General features: G+C 40.6%; 1 protein-coding gene across 2 annotated transcripts; it reads left to right on the top strand.

The window, feature by feature from the left end:
• The first annotated feature begins 8,448 nt into the window (after positions 1-8,448).
• LOC135711258 (transcriptional repressor CTCF-like) lies at positions 8,449-15,155 on the top strand. 2 transcript variants are annotated; one of them, XM_065234054.1, is made up of 5 exons: positions 8,449-8,620; positions 12,556-13,598; positions 13,665-14,435; positions 14,505-14,641; positions 14,711-15,155. In XM_065234054.1, the coding sequence occupies exons 2-5, from the start codon at positions 12,590-12,592 to the stop codon at positions 14,762-14,764; spliced, it is 1,971 nt and encodes a 656-aa protein (XP_065090126.1). In that variant the 5' UTR covers positions 8,449-8,620; positions 12,556-12,589; the 3' UTR covers positions 14,765-15,155. The 2 variants fall into 2 exon arrangements, with proteins under 2 accessions (XP_065090126.1, XP_065090125.1); XM_065234053.1 differs by having other exon boundaries at positions 8,449-8,591.
• Positions 15,156-15,472: the final 317 nt, after the last annotated feature.

The raw sequence follows: 15,472 nt of genomic DNA on the forward strand, positions 1-15,472 counted from the left end.
CGTAAACTTGATGATTGGAAAGAAAATTCCTAATGATGGACTGATGGTGAGTGAACTCGTTTTGTTTTAAATTCGAGATCCTCCATGCACAGGATTCACCTCGATGATGAAGTTCTTGCCGCTTTTGAGTGTTTTTGTTTTGTTCTTTGCTGATGCACTTCACGTCTTGCTGGCTTTATACCTAATAGTAAAGATTTCACGTTAAAAAAGAAAATTGACCCGTGCACCTCTGTCCGTGCTGACATTCAACTATTTGGTCTTGCTGACGTTGATCGGGGACCCGCCGCAGAGGAGCGTTCGGCCAGGTCGTTGAGCTTTTTTTTTAACTTTATTTGTTCCAAATTCCAAATAAATTACATTTCATTTCAACCTAGGTGCTCCAGTTACTACAGTTACTTACCAGCCTTAATTGTTATGATATATATCTAGGTGTTTTTCATTGTTCCTGCCTTGGCAATTCAGTATTTTAAACAGGTTTTTTAAACCTGCATGTCAGTATAACAATTGAAATCTTAAAACTAAATCTTATCTAAGTATAAAGGGAATTTATCGTTGCAATTGAGGATTGCAACGATTTTTGCCTGAAATTATTAATAATTTTGTTGGACATTTGTTCTTAAGTCTCAACATTCGAAATTCTATGTACTTCGGTAGTACTGTACCAGGGAGGCAACTTCAAAATCATCTTCAGAACTTTGTTCTGAATCCTTTGAAGTGCTTTTTTCCTGGTAGTGCAACAACTAGACCATATTGGCACAGCGTAAAGCATGGCCGGTCTAAAAACTTGTTTAAATATTAGAAGTTTATTCGTCAGGCAAAGTTTGGATACCAACATACAGATATTTCACTTGGTTTGACCAGGAAATTGGAACTCCGTTCATAGTGACCTATAGGTTTCAAAAAGGAAGCTCTAGGCTTATGTGGAAATATTATAAGTTGAGTTTTGGAAGCGTTGGGAGAAACCTTTCATTTTTGTAAATGAGAAGAGAAAATATCTAAACTTTTCTGCAGTTTGCTGCAAATAACACGAAGACTTCTTCCTTTAGCGGAAATGCCTGTGTCATCGGAGAACAAAGATTTGTGGAAACCCTGATCAGGGAGGTCCGAAGTGAAAATGTTCACCCCTATTCTGTATTTCGTTTCGAACGAAATTCTCATACAAAAAAATATTTTTTGTATGAGAATTTCGTTCGAAACGAAATACAGAATAGGGGTGGTTATACAATATAGACCCAAGAATGCTACCCTGAGGAACTCCTGCTCTAACAGGTAGTAGATTAGATTTGGAATTTTGATAATTTACCTGCAGAGTTCTGTCACTTAAATAATTTTGAACTAATTTCATAATGTAAAGTGGAAAATTAAACTTTTTCAATTTAGCAATCAAACCTTCATGCCAAACACTGTTGAATGGTTTTCTATGTCTAGAAGAGCAACTCCAGTTGAGCAGCCTTCAGATTTGTTTGAACGAATCAAATTGGTAACTCTTAAGAGTTGATGAGTAGTTGAATGCCCATGGCTAAATCCAAACTAACTGCTCATCTGCAAAAATTGATTTCGTATTGATTTTTTTTTTTTTTTTCCTTCGGTTTGTTTTTTTCGTCGATCTTGTTTTCCGTGCTGAGCACCAATGCTACCGACGTGCCAGGAAGGCAGCTCCCACACCTGGACCCTACCTATCGACCCATCAACTCATGAACCGGGGACCAACGGCTTTACTTCCCATCCGAAGGAAGGCGTGATCAGAGATGTTATGCCACAGAACATCCCGGCGGCGCCGACTGGGATTGAACCCAGGCCTGCTGGGGTGAGAGGTAATCACGCTTACCACTACACCACCGGCGCCGTTATTTCGTATTGATGTGAAGTATCATTCTATTTAAAATTATATTTTCAAAATGTTTACTTATTGAACGGTAGCTAGAAGCTTCAGCTGGATTTTTATCCGGCTTCAAAATTGGAACAACTTTTGCATTTTTCCATTTATCAGGAAAGTATGCCAAATGGAAACATCTGTTAAATAATTTTACCAAGAAAGACAAGGTACTCTCTGGGAGTTTTTTGATGAGGATATAGAAAATTCCATCATCACCTGGAGCTTTCATATTTTGAAACTTTTTAGTTATAGACCTTACTTCGTCCAAATCAGTCCCCCAGGAATCATCAAAAATATTTTCCCGAGAGAAAATATTCAGAAAATCCCAAGCAACCTGATTCTCAATAGAACTAGTAAGACCCAAACTGAAATTATGGGAACTCTCGAATTGCTTAGCAAGTTTCTGAGCTTTTTACAAATTTGTGATCAAAATTTTACCACCTTCTTTAAGCGCTGGAATTAGCTTTTGAGGTTTTTTCAAAATTTTTGTGAGTTTCCAAAAGGGTTTGGAACTCGGGTCTAATTTAGAAACATTATTGACGTAGGACTACGTCTTTGATTTCTATATGGGGTTACACTTTGTGAAAACCAAAAATGGAACATGTAACAAATTGAGAAAGATTTTGAACGTTAATAACTCAGCTGCCCCTGGTCCAATTTCAATAATTTTATCACCAATCGATCAGAAATATGGCTACGCATTGATAAAAATGCTTCCAAATGTTGATTTTCAACAAGAAACTATTGAAAAACTGGTAAATGTTCAGCATTGTCCAAAAGCGTCGAATTAACTAACAAATCCACCAATTACCTACATGCATATGCTGCTTCCCCAGCACAGTCGTCAGAGAGTAGTAAGTAGACGAAACAAGTCGAAGTGGCATTCGCCTCCGATCCTCGGGCGCGTGCGAATAGGGAGGATGGAGTTGCGTAATACTTTACACACTCATCGCCATGTTCAGAACCAAACGCAAATTCTTCGAGATAACCACCATCCGTCGTCTGGCTCGCCGTGGCGGTGTCTGACGTATCTCCGGTTTGATTTACGAGGTGTGCTGAAGGTGTTCCTGAAAAATGAGATCCGTGATGCTGTCACCTGTACTAAACACGCCAAGCGTAAGCGGCCATGGATGTCATCTACGTTTTTGAAGTGACAGAGACGCACTCTGTTTGGTTTCGGAGGTTAAATCATCACCAACATTGGAAACAGCTCTTTACAGGGCCACCAAGCTTATTACAGAAAAGAGTAGGAATAGAATTCATCTGCCTGTTTGTCCATATTCAGAACCACCGACCACACAAAATGCTCATGTAATCAAACTGGAAGCAGGGATACAAATTATTTTGATCAACCTTGATCAACTTTGAATCGCCACGGCCGGATATTTTCGATGGAAGAAGCAACAACCCTAATAAAAATTGTATGGTTAATTTGCTTAACGACGTGTTCTGGGTATCATCTAAACCATTTGGGGAATAGTTCAATGATTTGGGTTATCGTTCGTTTATGGTTATTTTTTATTAGGGAATCTAGCATCTAATTCGACGAAGACGTCAGGAAACATTTCTGGATCAACAATAGAATAGGGCCCATCAGCATTTGTAAACAAACCGTTCCAAAGCCTCACAAATCGAAGGCCGCTCACACAAACCAACACCAACATCTTGTAGGTAGAAGTTTCCCCTTTCCGATGATGATGTTGGTTTGTGTGGGTGGCCTTCGCTTTGTGAGTAAACGGTTTGTTTACAAATGCTGATGGGCTCTTTTCTATTGTTGATCCAGATTTGTGAAGCCGAGTTATTTACGAAAGAGAGTGTCGATGAAGAGAATCGATCAATGTAGATAGGACCTATTGAAAAGTGACGCGAGATTTGTTTTCCGTACTGAGCTCCAATGCTACCGACGCCAGGGAGGCAGCTCCCAGAGATGTTATGCCTTAGAACATGCCGGTGGCGCCGACTGCTGGGGTGAGAGGTAATCACGCTAACCACAGACGCCGATATCTATCACGGCGAATGAGAACGACCCAAATTTGGGTTTAGTTATCTCAGAAATAAGAAATAAAGTGCAGGAACTCAGCGATGAGTAAATTTGCCTCATGTTTTCCCAGATTTTTCCAGGATTTTCCAGGGAAAAATTCCCGAATTTGAGAAAAGTAAAGATGGGATTCACTCAGTCTATTGGCACTACTCCGAGACTGAATAAAATTTTCGTCAATTTCCTCATTTTCTGGCAGATTTTTTAGGTTTTCCACACGAAATCATGAGACAAATTTACTCATCGCTGAGTTCCTACACTTTTGGCGATTATGAGTGAACTAAACTCAAATTTGGGTCGTTCTCATTCACCGTGTACACAAAAAGAAAATAGCCAGTGTCGCTACTTGATAGCAAACTACTCATAATGGGAGGAGTCTTTGTAGCTTTTATACCACATCATTCTGCTTTAACCTAAAAAATATAAAGCAGCGCTGCTGTCTGGTATCAGCTCATTTTCGCTTCGGACGGCGTGGTCAGCAATAGCAGCAGTAGGTCGTGGCTGGTCGTGGCAAAGGAGGCGCCAAGCGTCATCTCAAAGTTCTTCGAGATAACCGCCATCGGTCGTCTGGCTCGCCGTGGTGGTGTCAAACGTATCTCCGGTCTGATCTACGAGGTGTGCTGAAGGTGTTCCTGGAAAATGAGGTCCGTGATGCTGTCACCTACACTAAACACGCCAAGCGTAAGTGGCCATGGATGTCCTCTTCAATAAAACGGCCCTTTTCAGGGCCATCAAGCTTACATCAGTAAAAAGTTGGAATAGAATTTATCTGTGCTTGTTTGTCCATATTCAGAACCACAAGCCCCCAACAACCACACAAAATGCTCTCCAGAGTTGTAATCTTGTAACCAAACTTGGAAGCAGGGGTGCAAGTGGTTTTGATTGATTCTATTAATCAACTTTCTCTTTGAAAAAGATTACTACAAATTTGGTACGCCTACAATTAAAAAACGGAAAGATTTGAGATAATAGATAATTGATCAATTAAAAGAACTGAATGCTCTTCACATTGATTCCGTCCATTAGCGGTCTTACGTCAAGCTTCCGTTCGTGCCCCTAGGCACAGACCCTTCTACTTTTTTCAAAAGTTTTGTTCCTCAGGGCAGAGAATCGCATTTTAATTTGTTTTTGCAAATCCCGCCAGATAACTTTCATGGCAGGATCGCGTGTTCTTTGATATTGTCTCCTACGGACATTTTTAAGACGGATCAAGAGCTGAAGATCGTCGTCTATTGCAATTGAATCGAATTTAAACTCGCATTTTGGTACTGAGGCAGCTCTTCCTTCAACTATAGAAGTAGTCAGAGATTCAAGAGCATAATTAATTTCATCTTTGGTTTGCAAAAAAATGTTTGGATCGAAGTTATATTCCATAAATGTTCGATATTGCTCCCAATCAGCTCTATGGTAATTGAAAGTAGAGCTGTTGGGATTAGAAATTATTTCTTGGGATATTTCAAAAGTTACTGGAAGGTGATCAGAACTGAAGTCAGCATGGGTAACCAATTGGCTACAAAGTTGACATGAATCAGCTAAGACCAAATCAATAGTGGAGGGATTTCTTGCAGAAGAAAAGCATGTTGGGCTGTTTGGATATTGAATAGTGTAATAACCTGCAGAGCAATCATCAAACAGAATATTACCATTGGAATTGCTTTGAGCATTGTTCCATAAGCAACACCGCTTATGGAACAATGCTCAAAGACCTTCCATTAAAATCACCAATAATGAAGAATTTAAACCTATGACGGGTAAATTTCTGGAGGTCACCCTTGAGAAAATTCTTTTGCTGGCCTACGCATTGGAATGGCAAATAGGCAGCTATAAACGTAAGTTGTCCAAATTTTGTTTCAACAGAAACTCCCAAAGTTTCAAAAACTTTGGTTTCAAATGAAGAAAGAATTTTATGTTTTATTCGTCTATGAATAATGATGGCAACGCCACCACAGGGTCCATCAAGACGATAATTTCTATAAATCAAATAATTTGCGTCCTTCTTAACCTTATGTTCAGGTTTAAGGAACGTTTCAGTTATAACGGCAATCGGGTTAATCCCTTCAGAAATATGCCCACATCAGTTCGTTCGTGCGGATTTTCAAGCAACGACTGACACTCATGACTGACAGCAGAGGGCTGACAGCTGCGCCATCCATCAACAGCAGCTGGCATTTTTTGTTGTTGGAATATAAGATAATATTGGTCGATCTGACAAAAGATGATCGATTAAGGCAAATCGGATGGATCAGTGCACAGAACATGAACTAACTTAAATCTCCCCGTCCCTTTCCTCACCTACGAAATTTTGATAGTTCTGCCCTCGGAGGGAGAAGCAGATAGCAAACACGGAATTCATTGTATACTTGTTCTTCATGTCATGAAAGTTTGTGCCGTTGAAATCAAATCAAAACAGGCGTAGCAAAAAAGCGTGTTTTGCTTTGAGCGTTAAGTGATTGTTTGAGATTGTTCAGTGTGCAGTGAGAAACTGTACTTTTCTGTTTGGTATTTTACTATGCCACTAGATGTTTTGACAAAACCTTGGCTAATGGTATCTTTCAATATTGATTTGTGTGTACACTGGAGTCGCTTTTTACGCGGGTGATACGTCCCGCGTAAAAAAAACCGCGTAAATTCCGGAATCCGCGTAAAAAAAACCGCGTAAATTCCGAAATCTGCGTAAAAAAAACCGCGTAAAAAAAGACCGAGTAAGAAAAAACCGCGTAAAAAGCGATATACCGCGTCAATTCTGAAAACCGCGTAAAAAAAACCAAAATCCGCGTAAAAAAAAACCGCGTAAATTCCGGAATCCGCGTAAAAAAAACCGTGTAAATTCCGGAATCCGCGTAAAAAACCGTGTTAAAAAAAACCGCGTAAAAAGCGACTCCAGTGTATTTTGAATTAATTATAAAGAAACGGTGTCCCATTGAATAAAATAGCTGGAAACGACAGTTTGTCACAAATTACTTTACGCAAGATTTCAATGCCGCCTTGTGCATTCTTGTTCAACTGTAAGAAAAGCATCATAAAAACAAGGGGGGAGGTCTATCAAATACGAGCAATCGTCGCCTACCTCGCATAACTGGTTCCAAACGTAAACAAGCCATAAGAAACCTACAGGGTTTGTTAACGTTTGGAACCAATTTCATACAAGAATGATCAGTAGGCTAATTTGACAGTACGTCCCTCCCCAGCATAAAATTGCTTGGCTCCAAATGATAGTTCGTGACAGCAGCCGTCTGGCTGCATTTGACGTTCCCTTTTTCTCTCTTCGCAACTCTCCCTCAGGTTCTGCCAAGCTTTTTTTGCTACCATTCGTTGCTATCTCTTTCATTCTCATGGATAACGGAGAATAAAAGGAACGTAACAAGTTAGCTCTTGCGTTCACTGATCGGTAGAAAATAAATGGATAGTTTTTGAACTCTAATTGAACCCAGGCCTTTTGGGTTGAAAGGCAATCACGCTTACCACGCTTACACTGCGCTTCTGTGAAATAATTACAGTCGAAATTTGCTGATAGGGGAATTGGAGGTAATGTCGGTCTGATTGCCCCTAATTTTGGCCTATACATAAATTCAGCAATCGACTTAATTTTCAATAGCTACCAAAAGTAGCCATTCGTATCGTCCCAATGTCATCTAGATAAAATTAATAAACAGCAGATTTTTAGCGATGGGCGATGCATAGGCAAACATTAGAGCCATTTGCCCTAGGTTTTTTAATACTTGGGCTGATTTGTAATTTGGAATCTGCTATTTCGGTCATGACCCAATGGACCCAATGTCAAGCAGTTTTGGCGTGACTTAATACCAGCGATTTTGGATTTCACAGATCTGGACCAACAAATCACAACTTTTTTTATGAAACACAAACTCTCGAAGAAAAGTAGTAAACGGCACGTTGCTCGAATGAAGTGGATAGTTAAAATGTATTTGGATATCAAAATTCCATATCAGATTAGATCTGACAATCAAGCAATCAAGGGATGAGCAATGCGAGGGGGGGGACTCCCTCTGTCAACCACATATAGGGTAGGGAACTGGTTTCAATCAGCTCAAACACTCTCACTGGGATATTTAACTGAACTTTGCGTGATGTGCGATTGGAACTGAAATATAGAAATAATGTGATCTGGATATGAATCTACCAGCTTCACTAACAAAATTTGTATGGTTATTTTGCTTAACAACGTGTTCAGGGTATCATTTGTGGTAAAGTTCTATCATCTGGGTTTAATCGTTCGGATATGGTATTTTTGTTATTAGAGTTACTTTTCATCTAACAGAATATACCTTCAGAGAAGAAAATCAGCAAGCGTTCAGAGCTAGATTACCACGATCGCCCATTTCTACATACATACATAGTAAAAATGCTTCTTCACCCTCTTTCGTATGCGGATATACGTATTTGAACCGACTCTATGTGTACGTGTATTCCTCTCTCGTTTGCACTCATAACTCATCATAGCTACGAACCGTACTAACCTATACCGCCGGAATGCTTCATTCAAATGATGTATACAGTGGTGTTGTGACTGTGAGCTTACGATTTCGGCCGCCGAGCAGCAGTTTGTGCTGGACCGCGCATCGTGCTACTAACGCCCTCAAGGAACAAACAGTGCAAGCAAAGTGAGTGTGTACCAAAAAAGTTGCAGTAGTTTTCCCATTGGTGCTGCATTTTAAGGTGAATACATTTTCTACGGTTTTTATGAGGTAACTGCTTGAAATGTGAAATTTTCTATATCTATTTTGTAAAACGTTCATCGATTAGCTTAATTGTGCTGTAAAAGTCAAAATTTTAAGAGTTTTTACCGTGTTTCGAAGAGAATGATAGTGCGACTGATGTTAAGCGACTGGGACGCCATGTTCATTTTTGCAAGATGGCATCACAGCGCTCGTGGTGAGAAAAACTAGAAATCTATCCGGTGGACCGGGTGGCTCCCTCTTGCTGTGATCCGAAAGTATTAAAATTGTAAACAGAAAACAAATCCCTTTCAAGATATTTTGCATTTGGTCGGCAAAATGTTCCATGAGCTTATCTATTTCGAAAGATTCGAATTTTGTTGGCTAAAATCAATATGGCTGATGCGCTGTGAAAAGGGTGCTTGTTTCAGAAGGAGAGTGATCGATCGGGTGCTAGCTGATTCAAATGGAGTGTTTTGTAATAATACAAAGACTAACAAGAAGCAGCAATTATGAACTGACGTTCTTCAGTGGCGAAAAAATGTAAACAATCGAGGGGTTCTTCAATGATGAGCTACATTACCGCTCTTAGTGTTAGGGTTCATTCAAATATTACGTAACAAGAGGGGGTGGGGGTACACTGTAACTGGCGAGTGGTACCATAGAGGTAACTCTAAGACCACTGGGTCCCGAAGAAAATCATTATTATTTTTGGCTCACTCAGTACCAGAACAACGGTCCCAAGCAGTCCCAAGCTATTTCACTCACCCCTGCATGTTCTGCATGAATCCACACACCCCTGATGTTATCTGTCAAACTTTCATAGCGAATCAAAACAAACATAGTGTAGTAATAGAATTTCAACTAGAATAGGGTACGTTAATCGTTTGCTTGGGACCAATAGGCTACTAAAGTGGTGAGCCAATTTAAAATCGTTAGTTTCGTATTGATTGTTGGTGGTACTGCCATAGAGGTAACTCTAAGACCACTGGGTCCCGAAGAAAATCATTATTATTTTTGGCTCACTCAGTACCAGAACAACGGTCCCAAGCAGTCCCAAGCTATTTCACTCACCCCTGCATGTTCTGCATGAATCCACACACCCCTGATGTTATCTGTCAAACTTTCATAGCGAATCAAAACAAACATAGTGTAGTAATAGAATTTCAACTAGAATAGGGTACGTTAATCGTTTGCTTGGGACCAATAGGCTACTAAAGTGGTGAGCCAATTTAAAATCGTTAGTTTCGTATTGATTGTTGGTACTGCTACATTCATAAAACTCAACTCATTTTTATATGTGAATTTCCATGTAAGATTGCATATGATTTTCATGTGTCCACACATAAACAGAATCCACTTAGAAGTACACATGAAATTTATGAGTCAAATGAATAGCATAGAGGTAACTCTAAGACCTGAAGGTCCCGAAGAAACTAGCTCAACTTTTTGGCTTAGCTCTGGTACTATCTTCGGTCCCAAGCTTATCGATTCACCCCTCGAAACATAGGAATATCCAATAACCCCTCATTTTATCTGTCAAACTTTCATAGCGAATCAAAACAAACATTGTGTAGTACTAGAATTTTGACAAGAATGGGATACGTTAATCGATTTGCTTGGGACCAATAGGCTAGTCAAGTAGTGAGCCAATTTAAAATCGTTAGTTTCGTATTGATTGTTGTGAATAGTATGTTTGGTTACACATGAATTTTATGTGTACACATAAAAGCCATAGACCAGAAGGTCCCGAAGAAACGTGCTCAACTTTTTGGCTCAGCTCTGGTACTCTCTTCGGTCCCAAGCTAATCGATGCACCCCTTGAAGAATAGGAAAATCCACGAATCCCTCATTTTATCTGTCAAACTTTCATAGCGAATCAAACCAAACATAGTGTAGTACTAGAATTTCGACTGGAATGGGGTATGCTTATATGTGTAGCATAGAGGTAACTCTAAAGGCCGGCGCACAATAGATACGTTTTCGGGTTGAGATAATGCATGGGCTAACTGTCAAAAAACCTAAAAACGTATCTATTGTGCGCCGTAAAAGCCATAGAGGACCAGAAGGTCCCAAAGAAACGTGCTCAACTTTTTGGCTCAGCTCTGGTACTCTCTTCGGTCCCAAGCTAATCAATTCACCCCTCGAAACAAAGGAAAAACCATTTTATCTGTCAAACTTTTATAGCGAATCGAAACAAACATTGTGTAGTACTAGAATCTCGACTAGAATGGGGTGCATTAATCAATTTGCTTGGTACCAATAGGCTACCCGCATAAACGCGAACCATAAATTGACCTTACGTAAAATGGTTAAAAATTGTTTATAATCCCTGCTAAACTTTAACTGAAATGGTTATGGAACTTTACATGAACGTTTAATGATAATGTTTCAACCTTATGTATTATGGTTTTTTGGAACTGGACCTTACAAATAATGGGTTGTTAAGAACCATTACCGTTCCAAATTCTTGTTTTCTCCATACATTTTCGGAAAGAAAACTATATTAGAACCTTTTAACTTATGGTTTGAGAACTTTAATAGTAATGGTTATGGTAGTCAGTAAGGTCCACGAATGGTTTTGTAACATCTATCAACTTTATGTGGAATATATCGCAAATTGGTTGCCTGTAATTTACTGATTACCAATTCACGATATATTCCACGTAAAGTTGAGCGATAATACAAAACCATTAATGGACCTTACTGACTACCATAACCATTGCCATTAATGTTCTCAAATCATAAGTAAAAACGTTCTTATATAGTTCTCTTTCTGAAAATGTATGGAGAAAACAAGAATTTGAAATGGTAATGGTTCTTAACAACCCATTATTTGTAAGGTCCAGTTCCAAAAAACCATAATACATAAGGTTGAAACTTTATCATTAAACGTTCATGTAAAGTTCCATAACCATTTCAGTTAAAGTTTAGCAGGGATTATAAACAATTTTTAACCATTTTACGTAAGGTCAATTTATGGTTCGCGTTTATGCGGGTAGTCAAGTAGTGAGCCAATTTAAAATCGTTAGTTTCGTATTGATTGTTGGTACCACTGAACTGTCATCAGATTGAGGTTAACTCCGACAGTGCAAAACCTAATTATCGAAAAGAACAATGATCGCAAGCGATATATGACTTATGTGTTGCCGGCACCGGTGGTGTAGTGGTAAGCGTGACTGCTTTCTCACCTCAATGGGTCTGGGTTTAATCAACAATTAATACGAAACTAACGATTTTAGATTGGCTCACTACTTGACTAGCCTATTGGTCCTAAGCAAATCGATTAATGTACCCCATTCTAGTATAAATTCCAGTACTACCCTATGTTTGTTTTGATTCCCTATGAAAGTTTGACAGATTAATGGCGGTAAGCTCCAACTCGGATTAACTTTTAATACCGTCCCTGTTTGTATGATCTGAAAAATGTTTGCTCAGAATTATGTTGATTAACTCTGATGTCGACATCAAACCAGCCGGACATTCTTGATCGGGATTTAATCCGAGGATAATACCGGTTGGAGCTTACCACCATAAATGAAGGGTTCGTGGATTTTCCTATGTTTCGAGGGGTGCATCGATTAGCTTGGCACCGAAGATAGTACCAGAGCTGAGCCAAAAAGTTGAGCACGTTTCTTCGGGACCTTCTGGTCTTGGAGTTACCTCTATGGTTCAATCCCAGCCGAGGCCGGTGGGATTTTTCTGAGGCATAAAACATCTCTGATCACGTCTTCCTTCGGAAGGGAAGTAAAGCCGTTGGTCCCGGCCCATGCGTGTTTGAATGGGTGCGATATCCTACGCAGGTGTGGAAGCTGCCTTCCTGCACATTCGATTGCCGTCAATGGATGGCAATCGATGTCCGTCGGTGATTGGCACTAGATTGCGGAACAAAGACCGACGTTAAATAAAGGAAATAGGAAATAGGAGGACTAATGTATGCAACGTATCATTTCTCTTTTCTACAGCTTTGGTTCGCTCCAATCCTGACGGTTAGCCACAATGACGGCCCCAACGGCGGAAGTGATGATCAAGATGGAAGGGACCGAAATCCAGTCCTATCTGGAGTCGTTCAACAAAGAAATTGGAGAAGGTGAGAACGATGCCGAGCTGCAGGAAGGCGAAGAAGAAGAAGACGAGGACGAAGAGGATGGAGGATGCTATTTTGTGGACCAGAGTGGCAACTACTATTATCAGGCGAGTAAGGATTCGGAGCCGGTACTGACTACGGCTCCTCCGGATGCGGAAATCGAAGAAGAAGATGAAGAAGAGGAAATCACAGAAGAAATAAGCATAGATCAACCTGCCAAACAAGAGTCCAAGGACATCAGCTATGTGTTGATCATGCAAGGTGACGAAAACAAGGAACGAAATGAAGGCGAGGAAGAAGACGATGAGGACGAACTAGAGGAAAATGTTTATGAGTTTGAGGACATTGAGTTGACGGAAATGGAAATGAAACCGAGCGGGAGCAAACAAAATAGAGCTAAAACACAATCCACGGGTGGGATAAATCACATGTGCAACTATTGCAACTACACAACCAACAAACGGTTCTTGTTGGCCCGTCACATGAAGTCTCACTCGGAAGATAGGCCCCACAAGTGTTCCGTTTGCGAACGTGGCTTCAAAACCCTTGCTTCTCTGCAAAATCACGTGAACACCCACACTGGAACGAAACCACACCACTGCAAGCACTGTGAAAGCTCCTTTACCACTTCCGGTGAACTGGTGCGTCACGTGCGCTATCGACACACACACGAAAAGCCACACAAATGCCCAGAATGTGATTACGCAAGCGTGGAACTGAGCAAGCTGAAACGCCACATCCGCTGCCATACCGGGGAACGTCCATATCAATGTCCACACTGCACCTACGCCTCGCCCGACACCTTCAAACTGAAGAGACATCTGCGAATCCACACCGGGGAGAAACCTTACGAATGTGACGTCTGCCATGCTCGATTTACCCAATCCAACTCGTTGAAGGCTCACAAGTTGATCCATCAAGGTATGTATCTCTTAAATAAACCGCTCCATTTTTTAGCCCGCTTGTATCAACTTATTATATTTCTAGTCGGCGACAAACCGGTGTTCCACTGCGAACTTTGTCCGACCACCTGTGGTCGCAAAACGGATCTGCGAATCCACGTCCAGAAACTGCACACTCCCGTGGATAAGCCTCTCAAATGTCGCCGGTGCAACAAGACCTATCAGGACCGTTACACCTACAAGATGCACACCAAAACGCACGAGGGCGAAAAGTGCTACAAATGTGATCTCTGTCCGTACGCTTCGATTTCGGCGCGCCATCTGGAGTCGCACATACTGGTGCACACGGATCAGAAACCCTTCCAGTGTGAAATGTGCGAGCAATCCTTCCGGCAGAAGCAACTGCTCCGACGACATGTCAATCTCTACCACAATCCGGATTATGTTCAACCGGCGCCAAAAACCAAGACACACAAATGTCCCAGTTGTCCACGTGCATTCCGCCACAAGGGTAATCTAATTCGGCACATGGCGCTGCACGATCCGGAATCGTCGGCACGGGAAGAACAGATTGCGCTCAAGGAGGGTCGCCAAAAGCGTGTAAACGTTACCTTGGAGGAGATTGACGAAGAAGACGAAGAAGAGGACACAGACGAGGACTCGGAAGATCAGGAAATAATGACGGTCGAGGGCGAAGATGGTCAATACGTGGTATTGGAAGTCATCCAACTGCAAGATGATGAAGACCAAAAACCATTGAGTAAGAATAAAAAAAATGTCAACAAGGATGTAGCGGAATCCGATGAAGAAAAGGATGCTCTAGCGGATACTAATGAAGAGTTTATTATGAACGAAGGTACCTAATTTACAAACTTCCTCACGGGAGAAGATGCTCCAATATAATCGTATTGTTTTTATTTTGCAGATTTGACCAGTGACATCCTCATGTCTACAATTCGATCACCCCCTGCGAAGAAAGCGCGGTACGGAGGGCTTAATAGCACGACCGTATCTCAAGGGAACAACATTGAGAAAGATATGACCAATTGTTTTGGGTTTGATGTAAGTGGGCCGCTTCCTGTAGTTGGGCTATAAATTATTCAACCAGTTCTCCTTCTTTCGATCGCTTAGGATGACGACGACGATGACCCAGAAGGTAAATCGACCATTACCTTGCTCAACTAGGGCGTGTATGGTTTGGATCTGCTTGGATGAACGACAAAAGTGATAGCAGGCAAACGTTTGAAAAAATCAACCCTTAAAAGTAGAAATCGAACACAGCGACTTTTAGGGCAGAAATTACCAGTCTATTGTTTAGATTATTTTGCATGGATTTCGGACATCCCTAGTCAGGATAACTTTTAGTTCGTTGTGAAATGTTAAGTGCTTAAGTATTGTAGGTAAGTTAGATGCTAGAAACTCGAAAATGGAACATGTGTGAGTACTGCAAAGATTTGTAAAAAGTTTGTTTAAGGAATAGCAGTACAACCAAACCAAGTAACACGCTTATAATTATTATTTTTTATATGCATAACTGTCAAGGTTCAATTTAAACGAAATAAATACAGTAAAATCAATCCAAAAATATAGTTTATTTTCGTACAGATATTTCTCACTCTCAAGACTGCGCTTCGGTCAGAGAGCGTATAGGGCGTCGTTGTGCCAATTTGGTCGTGGCACATTTCGAGTATGAAAAAGTGATTGAATTTAGATCATAAGTGCCTGAGAAAATGCAAGTACTTTCGCCGATTACCCGAAGTTGCGATGGTGAAGGTATGATCACATACACTGTACACAAACATCATCAACAAAAGACCGAAATCGCTTTTTCGAATGATAGCTGCAACCGGATGACGGCTGTTTTGAAATCAAATGATTTTCCTCTCGAATACT

This window comes from Ochlerotatus camptorhynchus, unplaced genomic scaffold (assembly GCF_037179485.1).
Source record: "Ochlerotatus camptorhynchus isolate MF236.1 unplaced genomic scaffold, CSIRO-AGI_Acam_v1.1 ptg000429l, whole genome shotgun sequence".
NCBI lineage: Eukaryota > Metazoa > Arthropoda > Insecta > Diptera > Culicidae > Ochlerotatus > Ochlerotatus camptorhynchus.